The sequence below is a fragment of the Berghia stephanieae genome, chromosome 8 (genome assembly GCF_034508935.2).
Source record: "Berghia stephanieae isolate SIO BIC M18660-M18661 chromosome 8, UCSD_Bste_1.3, whole genome shotgun sequence".
In the NCBI taxonomy this organism is placed as follows: Eukaryota; Metazoa; Mollusca; class Gastropoda; order Nudibranchia; family Aeolidiidae; genus Berghia; species Berghia stephanieae.
In genome coordinates this window covers 26709731-26737117 of record NC_088367.1, presented here as the reverse complement: position 1 = coordinate 26737117, position 27387 = coordinate 26709731, and the positions used below count along the sequence as shown (strand labels likewise).

The 27387-nt window shown below is 36.8% G+C and overlaps 1 protein-coding gene and 1 long non-coding RNA gene across 3 annotated transcripts in view; one reads left to right on the top strand and one right to left on the bottom strand.

The window, feature by feature from the left end:
• LOC144978441 (transmembrane protein 41B-like) overlaps nt 1–24468 on the top strand; it is a 45608-nt gene extending 21140 nt beyond the window's left edge. For both annotated transcript variants that reach the window (XM_078924509.1, XM_078924508.1), the window contains exons 2-7: nt 12075–12270; nt 12442–12570; nt 13150–13243; nt 13696–13800; nt 15784–15922; nt 17369–24468. In XM_078924509.1, coding sequence (XP_078780635.1) covers nt 12104–12270; nt 12442–12570; nt 13150–13243; nt 13696–13800; nt 15784–15922; nt 17369–17538 — 804 coding nt within the window. In that variant the 5' untranslated portion in view covers nt 12075–12103 and the 3' untranslated portion in view covers nt 17539–24468. The remainder of the gene's footprint in view (nt 1–12074; nt 12271–12441; nt 12571–13149; nt 13244–13695; nt 13801–15783; nt 15923–17368) is intronic.
• LOC144978438 (uncharacterized) lies at nt 9619–11286 on the bottom strand. The gene is made up of 3 exons (XR_013646515.1): nt 11141–11286; nt 10291–10376; nt 9619–10120 (listed from the first exon to the last, which is right to left on the bottom strand). It is a non-coding gene; the product is annotated as an uncharacterized LOC144978438 (long non-coding RNA).
• Nucleotides 24469–27387: the final 2919 nt, after the last annotated feature.

Genomic DNA, 27387 nt, shown 5'->3' with positions numbered 1-27387 from the left:
GAGGGGCCCTGGCAATCACTGGGTGATATAGGCGCAGGAATTTTCTGTTTCTTAGTGTTATTCTGCCCGATCCATCAACTCTGACGACATACTGGTCGAACTGACGGACTTCAATAACGATTCCTGTTTTGTCCCATTTCGTGGGAAATGGCCCTGTCTGATTTTGTATCCTGACGCAGTCTCCAACAGTAAGGGGGGGTAGAATGCGAGTATGGGCAGATAGTCTTTCTGCATCCTTCATGTGCCTGTTTCTTAAGGCATCTTCCCTGTTGGCCAAGGTCTCTTGCCAGGTTTTATGGGGGATATATTTTCCTGGGTGTATCGGAATAAAGTCCCTGATTGGCCTTCCAAATATGCACATCGCAGGGGATAGCCGAGTGTCCCTGTCTGGCGTGTTACGATACTGAAGGATGGCGCATTGGAAGGAGTCTGTGTCAAGGTTCCCGTCACGACCGGTGTTGTCCATGATCATTCGTTTGATGGTCTTGACACCAATCTCTGCCCTGCTGTTGCTGTGGGGGAATGCCACTGAGGAGAGACGGTGTTGAACCCCCAGTTGCGCAGGAACGTTGTTGTGGCTGTAGAGGTGAATTCTGGGCCACCGTCAGATGAGAGTTCATCACTGATGCCGTAAGTAGTGAAAGTGCGTCTTAGGCTGGTAATGAGGCCTGTGGATCCACCATGTGCTCTTTCCACGATGGGCCAATTGCTATATCTGTCGACAATAACTAAGTAGTTATGTCCTGCATATTGGAAAAAGTCTGCACAGATACACTGAAAGGGGTATTGTGGTTGCATTGGCGGGGTAGGGGGAGCACTTGGTTGAGTTGGGGCTATGCGGTTGCAAGACTGGCACTTCGTTCGCATTTCACTTATTGCAGCGGTCATCCCAGGCCAGAAAAATGAGGCGTCAGCGCGGGAGAACATTTGGGACACACCTTGATGAGCTGAGTGGAGGGCTCGAAGGGTTTTGTCGCGCAGACTAGGAGGAATAATTATGCGGTCATTGTACAAAGCCACACCGTCGAAACTTGTAAGTTTGTCTCTGAATTGAAAGTAAGGTCTAAGTTCTGTTGGCAAATTGTCTTTTGCATCAGGGAACCCATTTTCTATCAGGTCAATTAATTCAACCATTGAGTGGTCACTGCTGGTGGCAACACGAACATCGTTCCAAGTTATTGAGCTGATACCTCCAATGGGTATTTCTTCATCTGCGTGTAAATTGGGGTTTGCATGTTGTGCTCTGATGGCCATGAGGAAGTCATGAGGCAGGGTAGGGAGGCTGAGGTCAGTGGAGATGTGGGTTGCATCGTCGGGTAGATGGAGGTGTTCGGCTTCGCCCACTGGTTTGCGTGAGATGGTGTCTGCAGCAACATGATGGACACCAGGGATATGAGTAATCTGGAACCGATATTTCAGTGTCTTTTCTTTTAAGTTCCTGAGTCGTGGGTTTGGGATGGCATCCAAGTTCCTGTCACTGAACACCTTAAGGAGGGGTTTGTGATCAACTGCGATAATCAGGTTGGGACAGCCTAGCACGAAATGACGAGTTTTGTTGAGGGCATCTACCACAGCCAGGGCCTCTCCTTCAATCGGGGCGTATCTTGCCTCTGCTGGTGATGTAAAGCGGCTGCCCACTAATGTCACTTTCCACCCTGTTCGGCAGCAGAATGGTTTGTTTGATGCGCATGTGCAATGCTTTTGTAGTAGCCAGAATCCAATGCCATCTTTGCTGAAATCAGTGGCCAGACATGTCGGTTTGTTTTTGTCAAATATTTCCACGCCTCTCTGAATTTCTTGGACGATGATGGACTTAGTTTCTTCAAACAGCTTGTCTAGATCTTCGGTCCACACGAATGGTGTCTTGGGTTGAAGCAGTGTGCGGAATGGTTGCATTCTTTCTGCTGATGCAAAGGCATATGCGACCTGGTTTACAAGGCCAAACCAGCTTCTCACGTCGGTGATTGTGCGGGGTTTGGGAAATTTCTGAATTGCTTCTAAGACTTGTGGGCATGGACGAACAGTTGTTGGCGTAATTTCAAACCCTGCGAACTGGACTGTTTCTTTTGCAAAGGAGAACTTTGATGGGTTAAGAATGACCCCATTCCTGCCACATGTATCCAGGAACTTGGCTGTTTGGAAGAAACTGTCTTCTATGGATTGGGACCACATGATAGTGTCATCAATTACTTTTGTCTTGTTGCCGATGTCACGTATAATCTCGTCGAATCGTCTTGTGTAGGCATCGCCAGATGAAATGTACCCTTGAGGGCACACGCGATATCTGTATCGGCCCCAAGGGGTTATGAAGGTAGTCAGGTGTCTGTCCTCGGGGTCTAGTGCTATGCTGTGATAGCCATTCCAGGCATCGAAAGTACTCTTTCTCGAGTTGTGTGGAACCATGCGGGCCTGGTGGAATGGCGACTGAGTGTGGTGCGTCTCTCTAGTGGCATAGCGATTAAGGGCTTGGAAGTCCACGGTTCGGCGAGGTTTTCCCGATTTCTTAGCGCAGACAACCATCCGATGACACCATGACACTGGGGTCCCGATTGGAACTGGTTCCAGTACGCCAAGTTGATTGTCCTGATCAAGGCCAGCCTTAACCTGTTCCTGCCAGTAGATGGGTACTGGGATAGGGGTGTGGTGTGCAACAGGCGTGGCCTCATCGTCGATAAGGAGTCTCATTGGGGGTCCAGACATCATTGGTAGCCCTTGGTGCTCGCAGACATTGAAAGTGCTACTTTTGTAGTAGTCTAAGAGCCATTGTTCAAGCTTTTCTCTGTTTTCTTCTATGCCTGGGAAGGGCAGGATTGTTGGGAGGGGTGGTGGTTTCTGGCGAGGGGGACAATCGCAAGGGTCTTTGTCAGCAGTATTATTAGATTCACTATGTAGGACAGATTGGATGGTCTTCATAGAGTCTGTTATTATGGCTGATTCTATTGAAGGGAATGAGTGGTGTATGATACCAAGGTCTTTGCAGGCTTCCATGGATAAGAAAAATTTGTCAGTTGCTTGCGAGATGTAAACAATTTGACGCGTTGTTTTCCGTTGCATGGAATGTGTGAAGCCTGTTATTCGAAGGGCTAGGGCACCCACGATCTCGATGGGGTTTTGATTTGCAGCTCTCATCTTCATTGAAGTAGGAGTGAGGTGGGCAGTGGTTAAACCTAGCTGTGTAAGGAGTGAGGTTCCAGCAAGACATGATTGGCAGCCGGTGTCTGCAATGGCCAGGGCTTTTGCCGTATTGGTTGGGTTGCACAGGGTGGAATCGATTCCAAGGTCGTTAGCATCTGACGGGAGGGCTTGGATCTCAATTTGGACTGTCGGCTGTTGTGCAGATGGGCGCTTTTCCCATGACTCGCGTGCAGAATTGTACACATGATGGTCAAGACGATCAATCGAGCATAGTGCTTCAAACACAGCTGTTGCAGAGTTGCCTTGCCTTTTCTGTTTTGGTTTTCTGCAGACATTTTCAAAGTGGTGCGGAATGTCGCAATTGGTGCATATATGACCGTATGCAGGGCAATGGTTGACTCTGTCTTGTTTCTTAGTGCCATGTCCATCTCTACCACAATAGCCGCATTTCCTTTCAGGGGGTCGGTTTTGCCCAGTGAGGCGTTTTCTTTCCATTTGTCTATACGTGCTACTTGCTGCGTTGACTGATGTAGGGGTGAGCGTTAGAGGAAGGGGGTTAATCCTGCCAGCCGAGCGCTTCCCGCTTTCCTTAGCCTCGATAAAACGGATGGTGTTGTCGAGTGACATGTCTTGGTCAGCCTGTCCCAGCACATCGAGGCGAATGTCGTCGTCTGCTAAGCCGATTATCAAAGTGTCCCGAATCATCTGATCACTGTATGAGACATTGACTCCACATGTGCACTTCAAATCGTACTGACAGACACTAGCTTGACCTTTGATGCGTGCGGCAAAGGTCCGGGCTGGTTCATCTCTGTCTTGTCGCATCTGCTGGAGTTGTAACCTAGCCACCATGACGTTTTCTTGGCGGATTGCGAGTTTTTTAATATTATCGAGGAGAGTATTTTCATCACATGACGTGAGGTTAGTGAAACTCCTTGATAAGTCTCTACGGAGGGCCTCGTCGCAGCATTCAAGGAGTTGAAAAATGATGTCCTGGCCGCTAAGTCGCGTGGCGAGCTTATATTCCGACCACCTCTGCTTGAAGTATGTCCATTCCTCGCTTGTTCCTGACACAGAGATGATCGGTCGCTTGACTTTTTCAGCTTTAACCCCTGTGGCCGTGGGCGCTGTTGCAGGGGATGTAGTCGGATGAGCAGTCCTCTCGTGGATGTCGAGGAGTCTGAGCAGGACGTCTGAAGGGATGTTTGATGTCCATGATTCTAGACAGCCTGGGGCAGGACATCTTATTGCGGTGATCTCCGCGAGATCTCTAGCGTCCGTCATACTTTTAGTTTCTTCGATATAAATGAATAAGGCCTTGTCCTTTTTCAATCTCAATTTTATTTCAGAGATACAGAATATCGAAGAAAGACAATTGCATCATCTGTGAACAAATACATAACAGTGAAACGTAACAATAACTGATATCGTAAGGCTTTTATAATTCTCTAATTATGTTCTGCCTATACTATAACACACAATAAGTGGGATTTTGGGGGTGGGTACGAAAGAAATCAAGGTCATAAGTAACCGTGCACAAGAGCTGTATAGGGAATTGGTTTCTGGGGGTCTTGCAAATACCAAATATTTTATGGAAAGCTCTTTCGAACTCCAAGACGTCTGGTTTGTTTTGCTATCTTGGAACAAACGAAACAGATGTCTTGATGTGTGACCTAGTTGTCTGATTTTGGACCTTGATGTAAGGTTTTGTGACCTAGATGTATCCTTTTGTGTGTGCAAGCCATGCGGGTAAGTACAGCGATAGCTTGCCAGTTGAGGAAAAGAAAAAAAAAGAAGCAGCGTATCTGCATTTGAAAAACAAAACCAAAAAAAATGAAAAAACAAAACAACTTAACCTTTTAAAGGCGAATATCAATCTTACTTGGACCAAAAATAAAATCTTACCGTTTTCATCAAAAGACAAAAAACAAATTACAATTTAAAAACTTGAGCTTTTATATAGGGCAATATCCACCCAACGTGCTCAAAGCGCTTTTTATCAATATTCTTACTGCTCTTATGGTGGAAACGTTTATTTTTTCTGCGTTAAAAAATAATATAAATGACGACTATTATTTGAAAACAAAAGAATCAATGTCACTGGAAAAGGGTTAATTGCAGTACTCCTGAATCCTGTGAGACTCCTACGGCACTTGCTAATCATAAAAAAAGGAAATAGCAATCAACAATACTAAGTTGAAAAAAAAAAGAAGAAAAAAAAGGAGGGGGGGGGGGGGAGGAGAGCAAACCCAGTAGCAATGCAACCTTTAGCGGCGAAATTCGATCTTTGACCTAACACCAAATCCTCTTTCATCAAAAGACAAGTAACGGCAAAACGATTATAGACAATTGAAGTCCGAGTTGCGATAGTCTTGACTGCTCTCTTGGTGGAAAAGCTGTATTCTCCGTTAACAATAATAAAGATAAAAGCAAACTATTATCTGAAAGCAAAAAATCTGCTTCGCTGTTAAGGGGTTAAGAACATCTGCCAGCATCGTTGACATGCTCTACGTCACCAAGGTCACAAGCGACACGTCTTCATCATGCAACCCCCCCCCCCCCCCCTCTCCACTCTCACGGTGGTGGTGGCGGCGGATAAAAAAGACCTTTTTTTCTTTTATTCAATCACCTTGACTGCTGGTGGACCCTAGGCCTCTCTACAAGTCCAAGAAATAATACTCACTTTTTCTCTGCTCCAACGAAAATATCTACCCCCTACCGGTCTAATTATTTGTAGCAGACGACAAATTTCTCAAAACGGTCACGTGACACTGTAAAAACAACACAGGAAGTCCATGAAAGCTTATTTACGGCATTTCCTTTGAACCGTGTAAACAACAAAATTTCGTTTTCATTCGACTCAACGGGTCAGATTGGCCGGTATTTTTTAACGAACTAAAGTTCTGAAAAATCTAAATGTTTCTTAGAAAGTTGAAAGATGCTAGTTTTTGAAACAGAGGTAGGTTTTTAAGAAAAATCTTTATATTTTACGTGAATGCATGCTCAAGGCGAGTTGGACGTGCAGCGGAGGTTGGTAGGCCAAAGGCCCACCTCTCTATATTATATCTGTTTTCCAACATGCTATCTGTCTTTGTTTTGGAATGAGATTACTTGGTTTTGTCCTGGTCCTGGCCCTGGCCGGAGTCCTAGATGGGAGGGAAATAGTCAAATGCATAGTTATTGTTTTGGGAGATGATATTTTTTTCCTTGTAAATCATCTCTCTGTTATGTATTATTATACTTGTTATTTTGAATGTATAATATAAGCATTTGAGTGTATTCCTCTTTGTTGGATTTTGTGCTTGTGTCCAGATGAGACTTATGGGTGATCTCAAACTAAGTACATTGGTAGTATGCTCTTGGAATCTACATCTGATCTCTATTTGAATTTGTTCCCAGTTCCCCTATCTCTTACTTTTTCTTGGCTGCTTTAATTGTAATTCTACAACTTTTTACTATTCCATTTTCTTCCTTTTTACTGGCGCTGATATAACCTAAATGTGTTGCAAGCGCCGTAAAACCCTTAAAAACAAACTAAAAAACAATCCAATGACCCTACAGCTGGCGGAGTCGGTTATTTTTAAACCGATTCCGACTCCAGCCTTGAAACCGACTCCGACTCCGACTCCTCAAGCATAGTATTAATAGGTAATAATATGCAACCAACACTCGCAGCTACTTTTAGCTTTTCCCCAGTATATATGTATTATAACAATACAAGCCACTTCATATTTGATATTGCATCATTGCGGGTGGTTGGATGGGAGCATCACCCTTGAATCATATACCTATGATGTTCGCATGGGTGTACGATCCGATAGTGATGTCGTTTCTTCTTCTCTTTACTAGCCTATCCTGCCTCTTTGGTTTGTGATTGTATTTTTGACAGGGGATATTTTTTTTCTGTAAATCTTCTGCCTGTTTGTTCTTGGTTATTTATAATTTTAGCTTATGATATCTTTAGGTTATTATTTTGATTTACATTTGTACTATTTTTGTTAGATTGCTTGTTTTTTTTGTTTCAGCGGTCTCTCATATAACCTCAATTGTGTTGGAAGAGACCTAAAGCAACAAACAAACAAAAAAATATTGCATCATTAAAAGTACAAGCTCTTCATCATTTTTTGGCTACAGACTGATTAGCTCATTTCGAATAAACACATTAATATTGATTAATGATCATCAAATTTAAAAGATAATACACATCCCCTTTTCCCATGAAAACAAACACACAAAAAAGATTACTATTTGTGAATATCTAGTATCTAAAATATTACACATTGAATGATATAAAAATGCAATGTCTGAAAGTGGTAAGGAGTCGGAGTCGGGACTTCTAAAACCGACTCCGACTCCACCCTCAAACAACTGACTCCTTCCGACTCCGACTCGCCAGCCCTGTGACCCTACAAAAGAAATTCTATATAATCTCCATTGCTTTGCCAGTTTGTGAAAGGATTGTTTTTAAAACTTGTAATATTGTTCATAAATGCATAAATAATCAAGCTCCAGTGTACCTCAAGGATTTATGTCAACATAATCCAAACAGCCACTAAGGTCATCTGAGGCTCTCTCTTAATTGTCCCAAGAAGCAGATTATCCCTTAGTAATAAGTCTTTTTCTGTAAGTGGCCCGATCTTGTGGAATGCGCTCTCCTCAGAAATAAGACTAATTAGGGATTGTCAGTCTTTCAAAAAACACCTTCAGACAGAACTTTTTTCCAGAGCTTACGAATAGTTTCGCTCACAGAATAAGCCTTAAATATAATTTTATTTTTAAGTGATTCCAGTTTTTACCTTAAGTTCAGACTGACAATTTCCACTGTATAACTGATTTTTAAAAATTTTTAAAAATTTATTTATTTATTTATTTTTTTGTAATTAATCAATTCAAATGAGAGAGAGAGAGAGAGAGAGAGAGAGAGAGAGAGAGAGAGAGAGAGAGAGAGAGAGAGAGAGTGAATGAGAGTATTACTATTTATGACATCACTCACTCGTCATTGGGCCTGCTGGACTTGAGGCAATGCAAGGGATCTCCACCTGGTCCTGTCAGCAGCTATTCTTGGGGCCATCTTGAGGGATAGCCCTCTCTGTTTTAGGTCCCTCTCTCCAGTAGGTCAAGTCTCCTTGGGGCGGCCTTACTTCCTCTTTCCTTGGGGTGTCCATCGCAGAGCCTTTCTTATCAGTGTTTCATCAGGTCTACGACAGACATGCCCCAACCATTGCTATCTTCTCCTTTTGATGAGACTCTCCAGAGACTCCACTTCAGCACTCACTCTCAGGTCCTCTTTTGAGATGGTGTTTGTCCAGAATATCTTGAAGATTTGTTGCAAACTTTTGTTTTGGAATACTTCAAGTTTCTGGATGATACTCTCTGTGATCTTCCAATATTCTGATCCATAGTAGAGGAAAATGCTCAAGACATTACTTTAAAAAATCTTTATTTTAGTGCTGGAATATAATCCCATTGCTCTCCAAATTTGTTTGAGGGAAGTGAATGTCTAGTTTGCCTTACTGATTCTCGTTTTGATCTCTGCATTGCAGTCACCATCTGTTGTCAGTTTACTGCCCAAGTTCGTGAATTCTTTGGATATCTTCTAGAGGATTTCCATTGCACACCTTAAACTTCACCTGCTATTTATTTAGAGGCTTGACTACCAGTTCAAAAATCAATGTCTTCTGTATTAAATTATTATGTAGCAAGGACTATCCCGCACAAATCTTTGGGCCTCTTTTTCGCTCACGAAGTGCCCGAATTCGCGTCAAAATATGGGACGAAGCTGTTTCGTATATGCTATTTTACAAAATTAATTACGACGCTGTTTATTGATGAATATGACTGAAAGTTGGCACACAATTAGAAAAAAGGTCATTTTAGATTATGTCAAGCGACAAAACTCGTGCGATTACCAGAAGACCGTTAAAAATAGATTTTTACTCTTTGGAGTAAAATATTTCTAAAACTACCGGGCGTGGAGGTTTTGTCGCTGACAAGGTAATACATGAACATTTCTTCTTTTTGGTTGTAAAATTTCATATGAATATGATGAGTACTTTTCCCGTATTTTACAAAACACCATCCTAATTTGCTCTTCAAGTTTCACACTTATTACGCAAGATACAACCAAAGGTCGAAAAAAAATGCCGAAAAAGCGTCCATATTTTCACGTTTTTTTCCTCTTCGCGGGTCATCCAAATAAATGACACCTTTGAAACTGCATAACTTGTTTATTTATGAATGGATTTTCAAAATTCAAAAACATTTTTACTCAGTGGAGATAGGGCGGAAAACACAAAGGGTCTCAGAGGGTTTTCATTTTGGGGCCCATTTTGACCAATTTTCAAAATACTCCAAACACATCATATTTGGTATCAAATGAAAGGTTAATCATTGCAGATTCAGAAAAAATAGCTTTTGAGAGCAGCAGGCCTCTTACATGAAGAGAAATTGTCAAAGAAAGACAACTCTTCCGTTTTTTGAAAATTTCTGGTAATTCTCAGGATCACCAAAATTTCAATGCAAACCTGCCCCCAGGCATTTGAAATCATCTTAAAACAGCATAACTAAGCAGCCCATGCATTTTTCTCAAAATAATAGCAGGATTCATGCCATATTTTTTTTTTTTAATGTAAAAAAAAAAAATACAAAAGGACACGAGTCGGAAAAATTTGAAGTTTTCATGTTTTTTTTTATTTTAAAGTATAAAATTCTTTGAAATGTTATAAATAATCAATAAATCTAATATATACAGCAAATACAAATAAAGGTTAATATATACAATCAATTATAATTTAAAAAAATAGTGCCCTCTGTTATCAATCGTAACTTGCTCCGAGGGCACTTTCGTCCAGCGGTAGTTGTCCGGAGGGCCCTGACTGATGAAGCTTTCATCTGGAACATCACCAAACACATAACTCTTGCCAGGGCCCTTCCGCATGAATCGCACGAATGGAGCATCAGAAGAAGGCTCTGGTGGGGTTGAAACCTGTGGAAAAATTACAAGAAACAAGATGATAGGTATATTCTTATCATAAAAAAAAAATTCAAATTTCAAAGTCAAACAACAGCTTACTTACCACCTGCAACTTCAGAAAACATGAAAATGAGTTATAAATATTACAAAATATTGCATTAAAGGTATGAAAAACTTCTTACAACAGCAAAAAAAAGTCTTTGTGAGCTTGTTTATCTCGCATGTTATTTTGAGGTACTCCCCCACCTTCACCACTGGACAGTCTGATCTGGGAAAGATAAGTAAATATGGTTCTGGTATTACATTAAAGTAAAATAGAAAGTTGTGTTTATATCTCCTATGTTAAGAAGTGTAATGCAATATGAAATAATAAAAGAACCTGCCCAAAGAAAAATATACAAATTAGCAAATAATATTAATAATGAGTCTAATAACATATAATCATCGAAATATTTATATGAAGAAAAGTAGCTGAAATAAATGTACAACTAATTAGAGAAATTTTACTGATGTTATCTGAATCATACAAGAAAGAAAAATGGTGGGAATCAAATTAAATGAAAGGGAACATAATTCTATTCAAATTTGATAAAAATAACGTCTATTTATCATTTTCATAAATTTAATCTAAATTTAGTTGATTTCTTATGGGTCGCCAGCCATGCCATTATCGTGAATCAGCCGCCATATTGGTTTCGCTATTCTGTGGCATAGCAGTTTTCCAAACTTTGCCGTATCGCACATTAAATCAAGGCATTTCAAGCCAAAATAACATCATCCTGCGTAGTTGTGGGTTTCTATCTTGTTATTCATCATATATTTACAATAAAATAAGTCGATTATCGACTTTCAGGGGTTAGAAATGGAATTATCAGAATCAAAACAATCGAAGCCGGCTTGATTCTGCTATGGAAAAACTGCTATGGAAGAGCGACACACAGAAAAACGGGCATTAAAACTAACACAAATCCTTTGAATTTCACAATGATTATACTAAAATACTTAAAATTATAATAAAAATAGTCAACTTACCAATTTTCACTCGTCGAAGTTATCGGATAACGTTTTAGGGCCGTAAACAAAAACTGCAGCTATGGAAAAACGATGTAGACACCGGATGTTTTGACTCGTATTTTACAGGAAGTAAGAGCCTCGCTATGGAAGAATTACGAAGTCCCCAAAACTTTGTTTTCGAAAACGGCCGTTTTTCTTTATTTTAAGCATGAAATCATAATTATTTTTAAAAATGAAACTCATTCTCCGATTTTTTAATGTTTTATTTCACAAAATATGGCCATTCAAAGAATTTCTGAGTTGATTTCATGTTTCTTTAACGCAGTTTTCCGAAACTACCGTGGCTGAAATGAAAACGTTTGTTGTCGCCAAAACCCATAAAAAAAACACTTCAACAAACAATATCTTAATAACAACAAAATATTTTTTTTTCAAACTGCTCACACAGGTTCCTTAACCATAAATCAACACAAAACACAAAAAAAAATAAGTGAATTTGGATTTTTTCATAGAAATAAGTCTATTTCAAAAGGAGACCCCCATTTTGGGCCTTCTTGTGTTTTCTGCCATAGGGCTTTGATTTTAGACAAAAATTTTCCTCAAAAAGAGAAAAAAACATTTTTCATAGTCATTGCTATATTATGGCTTGGTGGGAGAGTTTATATGACATTGCAACATTCATTTAACGCAGTAAATCTGTAGAAATGTGCTTTATGTTTATCATATTTTTTTTTTATTGTTGCTTGGCCTTGTCTGTTATGGGATGAAAAAATTATCTTTTTTTTTTCGGGTTTATTTACCATTTGATATGTGTATTTTCAAGGGTTGACCCTATTAGCATTGTCTTCAAGTTCGAGCTTCAGGTTTTATTGAAATTTTATGTTGCATTTAGTTTTGAGATTGTGTCTTCTTATATTTTTTGGTTGAGTTTTGCACTATATAATCTTTTCAGAGTCTGCATCAGAATTAGAAGACAGCAAAATGTCTGAAACCTTCACAAAGATCAGAAAACGTGAATCTACACAGTCAGGAGAAGAAGAAGAGGATCTACAGGGCACAGGGAAAGCCATATTATTCCTAGTTCTTATATTTGTGGCAGCCCTGATATCTCTGGTTGTCGTCTATGCAAGTTTCCCTAAATTGGAAGAGTAAGTTGAAATTAATCTTCTACCATCTGGTGTAAGTTTTGATTTATTCTATTCTCAGACACATATGTGTTTTTTTAATCATAAATGGAGCAGGCTCTTAGAATAATATTGTCATTATTCTTTGATCTTCTTATTGTTGATTTATATTACTTTTATAATATATATTTACAGAGATGAAGTCCAGTATATTAAACTACCCAGGAATATAGAAGATGCCAAGAATCTTGGGAAACTATTGGATCATTATAAAGATAGATACTTTACGCAAGTTTTGTTGGGCTATTTTGTGGTCTTTATTTTGTATCCTTTTGACTTAGAAGTTCCAATGATCCAATGTCTTAATTCCTTATAAAAGGACTTTAAAAATGAAAAACCAATAACCTATGTTGATGTTTCGATGTTGGAATTTTGAAGTTTTTTTGTAATCTTAAAAGTGAAAACATGTGCATTACTTTTATCACCATTTGAACTGTCATGATCTTAAAGTAAGTTTCTGGCCCAAATGAAAGATCAAAAGATTTTTGATGTTAGAATAAAATGATTTTCAGAAGTTTTGCCATTTTAGTAAACAATTTCTTTCATAATTCAATAACTCGACAGCTAATTAGCTACCAATGGCATGAGACATACAAGCTAATCTTTTAAAAAATTAGTTCTCAGAGTGGCAGAATAGTTGGTCTTAAAATTTTGGGCTTGGGTCATTAACATCAATAATAATGATTTAATGTACTGAATGATGTTAGAGAACAATGCTTGTTCCTCGAAGTTTTGCAATTTATAAGCCAAATTCGAATTGTTTTGTTAATAATTATTGTTGAGGTACTTTTGAACTCGTTATCAATTTTCTTTTTAAAATCTTTTTCCTTGACTGGAAGTTAGTTTACAAACTTTTGCCATTCCAGGCTCTATATTTCTGAGCATTATTTCAGGGTTCTTGTATCCCTTTATGCTAGCATTGCCTTTGGTGTGCTTGGTAAGTATTGCATTGTTGTTGTTGTTGTTATGATGATGATGATGGTGGTAGTAACAAAAAGCAATAACATTAAAATTGGACTATTTGGATTATGATATAGAGAAATAACACTATAAGCCTCATTTTCATAGATTGCTTATGCTCAATGAACTTCACCAATGCCCTCATTTCAACACTCAATCAACATTTCCAGTTTTTTAATCTTAAATGGGAAGAAATCTCTTTTGTTTTTAATGCTTTTATTCACATGTTGATTACATTTATTTTAGCATTGCTACTTCTGCAAGAATGTCCATTTGTATTTTTTTTGGTCCTTTGTTGTAAGTTTAATTAAAAAAATATTACTGAGACATTCGTTATTATCATTTTTTTAATTTATTATTTTTTTTTTTTTTTTGTATTTGAAATGAAGACTGACATACATTTTTTCATTCTTTACTTTTTTACTATAGTGTTCTGCTATTGGAGCATCCTTTTGTTATTTGTTGTCCTACATGGTTGGAAGGAGGCTGGTGCAAAAGTATTTTCCACAACGTGCAGCTGATTGGAAGAGACATGTATGTTCTAAGATATTCACGATAGTCACATGGTTTGCTTTTAAAGAATGGTACAGCGGAATCGGCATAAAGTCAACACTCTTAAAGTAAACCTCTCCGTAAAGTCACACCTCTTGTTGGTCTCAATTTCTCTGTTCTTTATCTAAGTGTGATCCATTGATAATGGATAAACTCAACCAATCTTTCTGGTTTGGAAAGTTTGACTTTAACTTGATTCAACTGTATTTTGAGTTTTGAAGGGTTGTCAAGATTATTTAAAACAGCATACTTTAAGCGTTGTCGATCTGTTTAAAAAAACAAAGGGGGATGTTTGGTTGGGAATCGGTGCCAGATAATGAGATTTTAAAACAGTAATTTTGAAACGTGCAGTGCAAAGTTTAAAAAGGAAACAATATTTCCTACATATCTTACATTCTTTATCAAATAGAAAATATCACCCAAGCTCACAAACAAGGAATTTGATTGAGTTGCTTTTCTTCTTTCTCAATAAAATGGGAGAAAAAAAGAAGCTTTTTGTTATAACATTGCTAGAACAAATATTGATATGCATCAAATACACTCCAGCATGGTTATCTCGAACACACGGTTTCCTTGAACTCATTCGAATTGCCCAAAACTTTTCCTTATTATTATTTGTATTCATTCCATTCCTTCCTCGATCTAATTTTTACCTCGAACACGGTTTCCTTGAACTAATTTCACCCAAACAGCGTAAAAAGTTTAATTGAAGGATTTTAAAAAATGCGACCTGTGATTTTGACCACTAATGATTTACTGTGCATAACCGACACCTCTCTGCTCATTCTTATCACTTCCCCATTTGTTCTAATTTCAATACAATGCACCATGATTTGCTCATGCTTTGCTAGGACAGTACATGAATGTTATGGTACAGCAAGCCTATCTTGTTTTCACATTTAAAATAGATTTGTGTCAAACTGATATTAAACTACAATGAAGTGGATAACAAAAAGCGAATTTAAAGTAAAATTGATCATGAATGTAACATTTTGGGTTTATGCACCTTTATGAAACTATATTTATTCTTCCTAAAAAATACATACATTTCTTCTTCTTCTTCTTCTTCTTCTTCTTCTTCTTCTTCTTCTTCTTCTTCTTCTTCTTCTTCTTCTTCTTCTTCTTCTTCTTCTTCTTCTTCCTCCATTAAGGCCAAAGCTTCAGGCTGAAGATTGTATGGCCAATTTTTCAGTAACAGTGGTTTTAGAGGGAAGCAGGGAGCAATTTTTTGAAGTCATCAGTCGAAAGGGCTTGTTTACAATTGGTTGGTAGAGAGTTCCAAGGTCAGAAAGTAGAGGGGAAGAAAGAGTAAAGATGATGGTTTGTTCTTGAGTAGGGGGGGGGGGGTTCAAAATTAAATGCTGAATTTCTTGTTTTATTGTTGTTATACCAAGTTTCATGTTGTTGACTTCAGCATCAATATCACTCTGAGCTTTTATAAAGCGCAATATCCACTTAACGTGCTCAAAGCGCTTTACAAGGGGTCCCTGGCCAACATTTAACATTTAGGACGGGACATGACGACTGTTAGGCGATATGACAATTTTTTTCGGACAGAGACAATACTGTTTACAGCCAGGTACTCATTTTACATCTGAGTACAGTGAGAGAATGTGCGTAAAGAGCCTTCTCCAAGGATTCAACTATGCGCTGAGCGAGGCTCGAACTCAGGATCTTCTGATCGGAAAGCGAGTGTCATACCACTATACCACAAAGCTGCACAGAAAAGAAAATATCACTCTGACATAATAAATACTATTATTGTTCTATTAAAGGTAAGAAAATTTTATTTGTGTAGAAAATTCCAGCAATTGAGTCTGATACTTTATTCTTCATTTTGATGCTAGATTTTACGTTTCCTCATTTGTAATTCCTCATGGAAGATAGCTCTCTGATTAGAAACATTGACATAACACTGTTGTTTATTATATTTTATTATATTATTATTTTTATTATTCCATACAGGTCGACAACCACAGAGAACATTTATTTAACTACATCTTATTCCTTCGGATCACACCGTTCCTACCCAACTGGTTCATCAACATTACATCTCCAGTGATCGACGTTCCTATTTTCACATTCTTCATTGGTACCATGTTAGGTAAGCTCCTTCTTAAATTGAAATATGACTTGATTTGGTGTTACCTCATTTATAGGGTTCTGGCTTAAACTGAATTCAGAATGATGCATATGTGGGTGGAGTTCCCGACCTCCCATAGTGGGCAGGGAGGTACTTGCTATGTCTTCTATCCCCCTGTATCTGTTTTCCAAAAGCTTTCTGTCTTTGACTTGGAATGAGATTACTTAGTTTTGTTTCTGACCCTGGCCGGAGTCCTTGGTTTGGAGGGAAACAGTCGAATGTATAATTATAGTTTTGGGAGGTGATTTTTGTTTTCCTTGTAAATCATCTCTCAGTTATGTAGCTATTAAAAAAATTTCAACATATGATTTGTAAACATTTGAGCGTATCCCTCTTAGTGAGATCTTGTGCTGGTGTCTGGGTGAGACTTTTAAGATGATCTCAAACTAAGTACACTGATAGTGTGCTCTTGGAATCTACATCTGTTTCATAATTGAACCAATTCCCACTTTGTCTTAATTTTTACTCAAGTCATTTTTTAATTGTAAATCTAGAATGTTTTACTATCCAATTATCATCCTTTTTACTGGCACGAATATGACCTAAATGTGCTGTAAGTGCCGTAAAACCCTTTTTATAAAAACAAACAAACAAAAAAACAGAATCATGCATACAGATCAATAGGTCTGACATATAAATTTGCACATAGACACTCAATTAGTATATTATTAGCATTTTTATAAAAAAAACAAATTTCTCCATTTTTTAATTAGTGTATTCCAATATTCCTCAACTCTCACTTTTTATTAATTTAAAGATGACTGTTTAATGTTGATTTTTCCTCCCACAGAGGTCAGGGAGGTCACTCTTTCTCTGTCTTTTATCCAGGGGTTGCTTTCTATTTTGGAATGATATTATGCACTTTGTTTTGTCCTAGCCCCGACCAGAGTCCTTGTAATATATAGTATTAGCTTTTGGAGATTAGTTTTTATTTTTCCTTGTAAATCATTTCCCCGTTATGTATACTTTTATAGTTTGGTTTTTGTAAATTATGATATAGTATTTTATAAGCATTTGAATGTTTTCCTCTTCGTGAGATCCTGTGCATGATGTCAGATTGGGTAATCTCAAACTAAGCATGTTGATAGTCTGCTCTTGGAATCTACTTCTGTTCCCTATTTGAACCAGTCGTTGTTGTCTTCCTTATATTGGGTGCTTGTAAATCTAGGATCTTTTTACAATGCCATTTTCTTCCTTTTTTCTGATGCTGAAATAACCTAAAAGTAAAAACCCTTTAAAACAAACACTTTTCATTGTCTTCATTCCTGAAAAGTAATTATTTTGAGACGTTCACCTTCAGCTTCAGACTTAGGCCTATCTTTTTTTTTTCTAGATTTGATCGAATGTTTTTGTAAAATTTATAGATTGCAGTTATACAACAAATTGAATTATTTGTTTCTCATCTAGGTGTGGCTCCTCCATCTTTTGTATTTATACAAGCAGGCACAACTCTCCACAAACTGACATCAACAAGCGAGGCTTGGTCATGGTACAATATTGGCTTACTTGCAATCTTTGCTTTGGTTGCCCTTATTCCAGTCCTGCTCAAGAAACAGTTGCGTGCCAAGTTGGAGTAGTAGTAGTGATGTGTCAATTGATTTGCATTATATTTATATTTATTGGGGAAAGGAGAGGAGGTGATAGTATGGCTCAATAGCTTTTTTTTTAGGAATGCAAAAAAACGTGTGAACTGAAAGGCATATTCATATACTGTGCTATTGCTGATAAATTCACAACCCCTCTTTTCCCATGAATGCTTCTATGAAGCAGCTCAGAGATATCAGAAACATTTACATTTAAGCGCTAGGGAGAAAAAACAAAGATGGGACTGTCAGAGACCTTGAGGTGTAAGAAAATAGGAAATCATTGCTAGTTTCCTTCAGCTTTTCATTACCAGCTGTGCAGTGCTTGTTACACAGAGTTTATAATAATTTCAGACTGAATACCCTTATATTATTCCAAATATACATAATTTTATTCCACATTCCTCTGATTGCTTTTAATTTCAGGAAAAAGGGTAGGCTCAAGGCATCAATACTGTATAGATTTTGTATAGACAACAAAACAAATTAATATGAATATTCAAATTTTCAAAAAATTTGATTCCAACATTGTGCTACTTAAATTAATTTTAGGACTGGGAATTAATGCCTTCAGGGTGTCCAGCGAGATCAGATAAAGTCGGAAATTTGACCTTTGGTTGGGAAAAATCATAAATTTATAGTCTGAGGTGGGTTTTTTTTTTTTTTTCGCCAACACCGTCGATTTGGTACCATTTTTTTTTTTTGTGGAAAATTTCCTTGAAACTGGATTGTCGCGCAAGATGACAAGCAGTGATGCAATCACAGAAGTGATTGATTTTTAAATAGTAATAAAAAATCTTCCGTTGACTTTACGACACCGGTTTTTCACTTTTATCTTTCATAATGCATAAAAATTAAAATATAAGCATGGAATATACATTTAGTGTTCCCAGATAATATTCATACTTTCATGATTTGTTAAATCGATTGTGTCAGGTGAAAATAAAATTAAACATGATTGGCAGGCATTCAATCAGAAAATGAAATGCTTGTGAAGATATAAACATTACTGGTTATTTTCCGTAATAAGTTTATGAAATATAAATTAGATCCATTTCTTTAATTTTTATTTTTTGATCTGATCCTGATTTTAAAAAAAATCAAGTAAGCATTTGTAACGGTGAATGTTAAAGAGATATAATGTATAAATTTGAGGTGTGTTTAGTATTTAGTTGTTTTTTTTTACTACTACTACTTAAGATCAGTCTATTACACCAAAGAAAATAAATTTTGTCATTGTGAAAACACAATGTTGTAAAATTTTGGATCAGTAAAACAGCAATCTTTTGCATTTTAGCCAAATCTCCCTCTCAAGTGATATACCAGGTTGGCAGCTATACATTTTTAAACATCTTGAGTTATTTCATTTATTTTACAGTAGTGCTCTGAATTGGTCCTTTCAAAATGAAGGCAGTTGGACTCTTTCATTATTTTATAAAATCCGGAGTCTGATCTCATAATCAAGAAGTGTTATTTCAAGATGATTCAAATGTGTCGGAGCTAAATCTGGTTATTAAGCCCTTGTTACCCTAAATAACTTGTTAATATTAGTACTAGTAATTAAAAGGCTGACTTTTATGTGTTGGTAGTCAATGAAAGTCACAGTGGTGACCTCCAATCTCGATGAATAGTTGTACATGTTTTGTGGATATTACATTATATAAATGCTCAGTTTTTTTTTATGTGCATTTTTAAAAATGTATTTGTCCTGCGTTTGGTTGTTAAATTGCTAGTTAGGATTTTTCAATTTTAAGAGTTTGCTGGACACCCTGGTCTTGAATTGTAGTGGATTTCAGTTTTTGGAAGATTCCATTCTGCTGATGAACACTGGCTGCGTCAGGCTTGTTTCAAAGTTGGTGCAATATGTCATCTGTCTTTTGCATAAAATATTAGTTTAGATTAGGGTTTCCAAAAGTGACTTTTTTATAAATCCTGATAATAACCCTCTCCCAATGCATTTTCATGCAAATGGCGCATTTATCAGGAATGTATACATATTTGCTTGCTACATTAAAAAAAAAAAAGAATATAGCCCTTCAAAGTCTTAAGGGGCCCGTAAAACTGGATTTTATCTCAATTTCTGAAAAGCATTAAGAAGACATTTGTAATTGCTTGTTATCCTCTGGATAGGCTGCTAGTCTGACACAAAGTACTCTCTGTCAGGTTTAATGCTAAAAGAGCCAGCTATCCAATTACTATAGGTGGACAGAAGGGTCATAATCATAAAATGAATCCACTGTAGCCAGGATTGATACGCGACCATCTGTTCACTGAGCTATCAGGAAAAATTATATTATTATCAGGATTCTTGTATGTGAACGTTTTTATTTATCCAGTTTTTAAATTATTTATTTTGTTTTATCTTGTGCAATGCAAGCCAAGGTATAATGATCACCTATGGCGATATGCATAGAAATATTTTTAAAAAAAATTTTTTTTTGTTTTAGAATTTGTTCGATTATTTTTAAATTTTGTTATTACTTGTTTTGTTTTTTCTTGCACAATGCAAGTTTAGGTGTAATGATCGCCCATGGTGATGTGCATTGATCTCATTGTGACAAGTGCACCCTGGCCGTAGGGACTTCTTTCTTTGAAGGTATCTGTCTTTAGTCAATCCCGAGACTAAAATGAAAATATGGAGACATGAAACTTAGGGGCTCCTTCCATATGGGGTGTTCAATGACAACTAGGTAAACATGACATTTGAGAATTAATGGTATGTGTTTAAATCGAAGACACACCATTTCTGCTCGCAATATTAATCGTAACACAAAAAGTTTATAGTCTGAGAGAATTTATTGAAAAGATATCACCCAACTGAATATAGAAAGCTGCGAAAACCTGTGCCAAATTTTAATTGTATTACATTTAAACATTATGAGCGAGAGGATGTTTGCCGACCTGACATAGATACGCATCTTTTGCTATTAAAACCCTATTGCCACTTCAGAAGTTTCATGTCGTTATATATATAGCTGTCTCTGGTCCATCTGAGATTGATTTGTCTAACTGAATGTCAAGGCAATCTGAGTACTGAACAAAGACACTGACATGTTGATGAAAATGGATTAAAAATTCAGAGCTGCCTACTTGGAACATTTAAAAATTCATAATTTTTTGGAGATAAAAATTTTAATATAGTCAACTTTAAATATCAATAATTTACCCTCATAAGGATTAAATAGCACTTCAAAATCCTTGAAATTATGTAGTCCAACATCAACCCTTATTTTCTATCAGTTTGAATGACTTTGAGATGCTTATGAAGTTCTGAAATTGGACACAAATTTCGTAATTCTACTAATTTTTTTGTAGTCGTAGGCAGGTCTGATAACTTGGGAAGTGAATGCGATGTCAGTAATTATAAATTATACAAATGCGACCTATCGATTAATGTCGTATTGAACAAGGCACAGAAAATTGGACTCAAATCAGATTAATCAGAATCACAAAATTTGAGTTATTTGCAGATTATTATGAATCTGCATCGATTCATCTCATTAAAATTAAAATCAAATTAATTAAAATTGAATTTCTTATCTTAGACATGCATTTTGAGCACCATCTATTTTAACTTGACATGATACCAGATTGAGACCTTCTGCATACTTGAACCAGCAATTTTGCGGATATTTCCTGCAATAACAGTACCAGTCTTTCTTTAAGGTTGATTTTAATCCCTGAAATGTTGCAATGGTCCACATACAATGTCCCACTTTTTCATTATCATTCACATTTTGGTCTATTCAGTAATCATTATATGCATTGTTTTCTTATTGTGATTAAACCTTTCCTCTGTTGTCTTTCTTCTGATCGACATTTTAAAACAAGAGTTGGTTATTATTTGATAATTATGTTCGTCCAAATGTAACCAAAAAGGCCTTTTTGCATCCCTCGGAGGCCATTGACTTACACAAAGAAAGCCACGGATAATATTATGTAAATAATGAACAACTGATGTATAAATTAATGGTAAATTATTTATTCTGAACTGTTTGTCCTCGTTGGTTTGGCTGTTTTAAATGTCTAATTATTTATTTGGAAAAAAATGATGTATCTTGTGATATGATATGAAAATCAGATCTGAACAAAACCAATTATCAAGGGTGGCTGACTCTAACCATTCTGGCGCCAAATTTTTACCACTCCCCTACCATTGTGACCAACAAAGACCAATCACGATCCCATTCTTTGGTGAGAATGGTCATGTGATCTCAACACACATGTTAGGTGTTATTGCAGAAGTCATTTAATTTTATTTTTTTAAAAATCACCTTTCTCGCACCTGCACGGTTAGATGTGGATGCCCTTGTTGAGCTATTTTTCATATTTGTGCCTGATTTCTTTTTCTTTTTTTATTTATTTATTTTTATTTTAGAATTACAGAAATGTATTTCAGACAAATTATACCCTTTGTTTATCATACATCTTATGCCTGTCATCCCTGTAGTATCTATTTTAGTGTGTTGGTTTTGTAGGCAGACATTCTACGTTTCTCAAATCTCGTCCAATATTTTGTCTTCTTTGGATAAAGACTTTTTAAACATTTTTGTTCATTCCATAAGTTTATGAAATTGTTGGTGTTAAGTGTAAAGTGGTTGTGAGGCTAGGATGGACTAAAGATGCTATCAAATTATGACACATTGATAGACTGATTACTTTTAGAATCAGCGTCTGTTGGGTTAGTCTCCTTGGTCTTACTTGTGCTTCTTATTTTCTAAGCTGGAAGTGAAATGACCCATAAATATAAACTGAAATCAAAGAAATCTATTCGGCTAAGTAGTCTGTCAGAGCCATTAGGCCCATGGAGCCGGAGTTTTATCCCGGTTTCTATCGTGTAAAACAGACATTAGCAATTATTGCTCACTGTCTTTTGGATAGGACACTGGTCTATTGCAACTACTTTCCACCACATCTAACGAGGCCCAGCTATCCAATAACTGCTTGGTAGACAGGGGGTCTCGACTTCACTCGAGGTCAATCTTTTAAAATTTGTATTTTATTGAATCAATTTCATGTTGATGATTACTTTGAGATTTTATTGCAGTTTTTATCGTAACTCGATTTTGTTGCAATTTTTTAACAGAATAGAAAATGGAATGGTTATGGAAACGATCCTAATTTTTATGGTTGATCTTGTTAGTAATTTTAAAAATTATTGCTAGAAGTTTTTACCAGATTAGATGCTTTAGAATGCGGATGTATATTTGTGTTGTTTTTGTTTTCAAGATATCCAACTTTTTTTTTTTTTTTTTTGGTCAAAGCACAAAAACTGTGTAGACAACACATAATTGATGGTGCTTCTGTGATTATATTTTGTTTCTTTATTCATGGCAGAAAAGTAATAAGCATGCCCCACATTCCCTATATATGTTGTTCTTTTCTATGTGGCTTTCTGTCCTTGTTATGAAAATCATTATTTTTCTTTTCTCTTATAAGTGTTGCGCCGATATGATGGAAAGTGCTATAAAAGCGCTTTTAAAAAAAATAATAATAATAATTCCTAAACAGAAACAATCTTATCTCTATTTCTTCATGCTCATAAAAAATTGTGGAAACAATTAGAGAGTTGTTAACCTTTTACAAGAAACAGTAGAAATTCTACAGATGTCGAATAAATTCTGCTCATTTGGCTTCACCCTTTGATAGTTGAGTTATATGTATGTATGTGTGAGTGATTAGGGAGGGGTAGAGGTATGTGATCTGATCAGTGATGATAATCTTCCATGGAATTCTGGGATGTTCGGATTTTCTCAGAAATTTTCCGCTGGTTTTGCCGTGTCAAGCATTTTCCTCTGATTAAAGCTCAGGTCAAATGGTGGATCCGTGAAAAAAATCACCGTGATGTCTCATCATATTTTGAGAACTGTGCTCAGGGAGGCAAATTGCCATTATCATCTCTGTCTGATAACATGGGTGCAAGAGTGCCGGTTACAGCCGGCCTACCGGCCGATTAGATTACCGGAAAAAAAAACGTCGCTGGCTTTTTTTTTGCTATTTGGATTTTTTTTGTTTAGGTCCCAACAATCGGGTCAGGTACGTCCATATGATTAAGCGAAACTTTTGAATCACGATGCTACTGTGACCCGGAAGTGATAGTTATATTATTAAATTTGAATCTTGCAGGCTTTTTCATATTATATGTCTGGTCATAAGTAGACTTGCAGGCTTTTTGGGGTCCAGTTGCTTGCACCCATGATACTAATAGTCATCACTTCTGACCTCCCACGGTGAACAGGTCAGCTCCTGTGTCTTCTATCCCCCATTTCGGTTTACCTTTTATGTCTTTGTTCTGGATTGAGATTGCTCAGTTTTTCCCTTGGTCCTAGCTGGGAAGGAAACAGTCAAATGTAAATAACCATTATATTGAGAGATGCAATCACCTCTCTGTTACTATTATGTTATATTTTATAATTATTAGTATTAGCTTTGAATATCGTATATTGTACTCTGTAAACATTTGAGTGTATCCTTTTTAACGGAATCCTTTGACTTGTAATCTCAATTGTAATTTGTACATTGGTGGATTGTTCGTGGAATCTGGTGTTCCTTATTTGACCCAGTCTCCTTTGTCTTACTTTTTCTTCTTAATTGCTTTAAACATCATATCTGCAACTTTTCTTCTATCGTCTTCCTTTTTACTGGTGCTGAAATGTACTGTTAGTGTCAATAATGCTGTAAAACCCCTAAAATCAAGCGATCATCAGTTCATTGCGTTTAACATGATGTTTCATTTTCATCGTTGTTTTTTTTTTTTTCCTGCATGAAATTTCTCTGTTACATCAAAGCAACCAATTTTAGCAATTTTCACTTCGATGAATTACTTTTGTAATCTGTATCATCAAAAGTTGTTATGTATTCTTATGAAAGTTCAAGATTTGTGTTTTATCGTTTATTTAAAGACAATAAATGGATTAATATCAATTCTCATTGTTTTGTGTTATAATCTCTCTCTTTGGAAGTAATTTCTATCATACTACAATTTTCTGAAGGTTTGTCCATTTAATTATTTATATATTTGAATTAATGTAATTGCACAGGGTGGGGTTACATTATACATTCAAAATAACAAATATAATAATACATAACAGAGATGATTTACAAGGAAAAAAATATCATCTCCCAAAACAATAACTATGCAGTTGACTGTTTACCTCCCAGCCAGGACAAAACCAAGTAATCTCATTCCAAGACAAAGACAGAAAGCATGTTGAAAAACAGATATAAGGGGATAGAAGACACAGTATTTACCCCCCTGCCCGCTATTGGAGGTCAGGAACCCCACCCAGTGGATCATCTGTAAATCACTGCTTGAACTGGTTTCATTGTCTTACTTTGGGCTAACACTAAACACCCTTGTAAACTCTCAAATCTATATTATTTTGACTGGATTAGAAAACAACAACTGGGTGGGGTTCCTGATCTCCCATAGTGGGCAGGGAGGTACTTACTGTCTTCTATCCCCCTATATCTGTTTTCCAACTAGCTTTCTGTCTTTGTCTTGGAATGAGATTACTTGGTTTTATCCTGGCCCTGACTGGATACCCTTGGTGAGAGGGAAACAGTCAAATGTATAGTTAGTTTTGGGAGATTATATTTTTTTCCTTGTAAATAATCTCTCTGTTATGTAATGTATTATGTTTTGTTTACATATTTTATATATGATTTGCAAACATTTGAGTGCATTCCTCTTAGTGGGGACCTGTGCTTGTGCTGGATAAGACTTTTAGGTGATCTCAAAGTACTTCGATGGTGTGCTCTTGGAATCTACATCTGTTCCCTATTTGATCTAATTCTCCTTTGTCTTACTTTTTCTTGGGTGCTTTAATGTAATTCTAGAACTTATTACTATCCCATTTTCTTCCTTTTTACTGGCGCTGATATGACCTTAATGTGTTGCAAGCGCCGTAAAACCCTTAAAAACAAAAAAAAAACAAAAAACAGAAAACAAAACTGATTCCATTAAGTACAAGTCATCTGGTGGACGTTTTTTGGTCACATCACATTGACGCATTGATACATCTATCACGTAAGAGGTGTACTCGCGCCTCAGGTGAACTTTGACCAGGCACAATCATAGATTGTGGCGGTTGGAATTACTCTCAGTCAGGAGAAGGGAATTTGGATCTCCTGAGTCAGTAGGAGACACTACATTGATCTGCCTTTGCTGAACCCGCTTTCTCCTACATTTAACTAAATTAAGTTTAATTTTCCCTTCCAGTGTTCTCATTTTAGGTTTTATCCTGACCTGCCTGGAGTCATCTTTTGCTAGGGGAGGGGGGAGAGAGAGAGAGAGATATTCGTTTCAAACTCTTTATGAGAGGATTTGCATTGAATGTCGAAGAACTGGAGATTTTATAACTACAGAGCACTGTGTGTTTGTATCAATTAGCGCCAAGGACATGATACAAACCCAAGATGGCGGACAGCCTTACTTTAGTTGGCTGTCATTGAGTGGCAGGTAGGCTACTTCCCTTGCGAAAGTGGCAAAAACTTTTTTTTAAAGTTCACCTGCGCTCTCTACTGGCTATGTAACATATTTTTTTTTTTTTTTTTAAATAAAAATTGAGTTAATTGAGGTTAAAGCTAAAAATTACCTTTGAAAAAAAAAAATCACAATTAATATAAAAATGATTTAGAAGATATAAAAAAAGATTTCACATTTGAATATGAGAGAAAAAATGCCAATAAACTGTTTAAAACACTTGATGGGAATGGTAACAATGTGGGGTGAACGCTAAGAAAAAGGGGACAATAGTTAAATAGCTGATGATTAACGGCAAGGGGTAGTAATAAACAGTGACATGTTCTAACACCTTGAGGATGCAGCTCAAAGAATAAGATTCAACAACATGCGTTTATGCAAGTCATTACAAAATAAGCTCCACCCCTCCTCTTCAAGCTGTCATCTGACTCAATGCAAAAAATGATTTGACTAGTCCCATTTTTAAAAAATTGCAATTTCATTGGTCAAAACGTTTCCAATTGATTGACTTTGACTTCTTTTAAACAACGGGCTTTCTTAAACTATCCCTATCAATTCTCTTCTCAGCCTTCCCTCCCCTTTCTTTATATCTACCTCACTCTCTCTCTCCCTCTGGTTTCTGTCACACACACATCTATAAAGGCTTCAATCTTTTCATCTCTCTCCCACCCTGTTTTTGTTTTTAAGGGTTATATGACGCTTGCACAAATTTAGGTCATATCAGCGCCAGTAAAAAGGAAGAATATTGGATAGTGAAAAGATTCTAGATTTACAATTAAAAGGACTTGAAAAAGACAACGGGGAATGGTTCAAATAGGGAACAGATGTAGATTCCAAGAGCACACTATCAATGTACTTAGTTTGAGATCACCTAAAAGTCTCACTCATACACTAGCACACGATCCCACTAAGAGGAATACACTCAAATGCTACATTATACATTCGAAATACCAAATATAACAATACATAACAGAGAGTTGATTTACAATGGAAAAAAAGATCACATCCCAAAACAATAACTATGCATTTGACTGTTTCCCTCCCAGCCAAGCACTACGGCCAGGGCCATGGCAAAACCAAGTAATCTCATTCCAAAGCTAAGACAGAAAACAAATTGGAAAACATATACAAGAGGAAAGAAGATATAGTAAGTGCCACCCTGCCCATTATTGCAGGCCAGGAACCTCCCGCCCTCTTTAACTTTAATGCACAAGTAGTCACTCTCTCTCTCTCTTGTGTGTGTTTTCCTCTCTCATTCTTTCTCTTCCTCTTTTTTATTCTTTCTCTCTCTGTCCACCCAGCTTCACTTAGTTTCACTGTACTTTAAAATTATAAATAATTTAATAAAATGGCCAGCA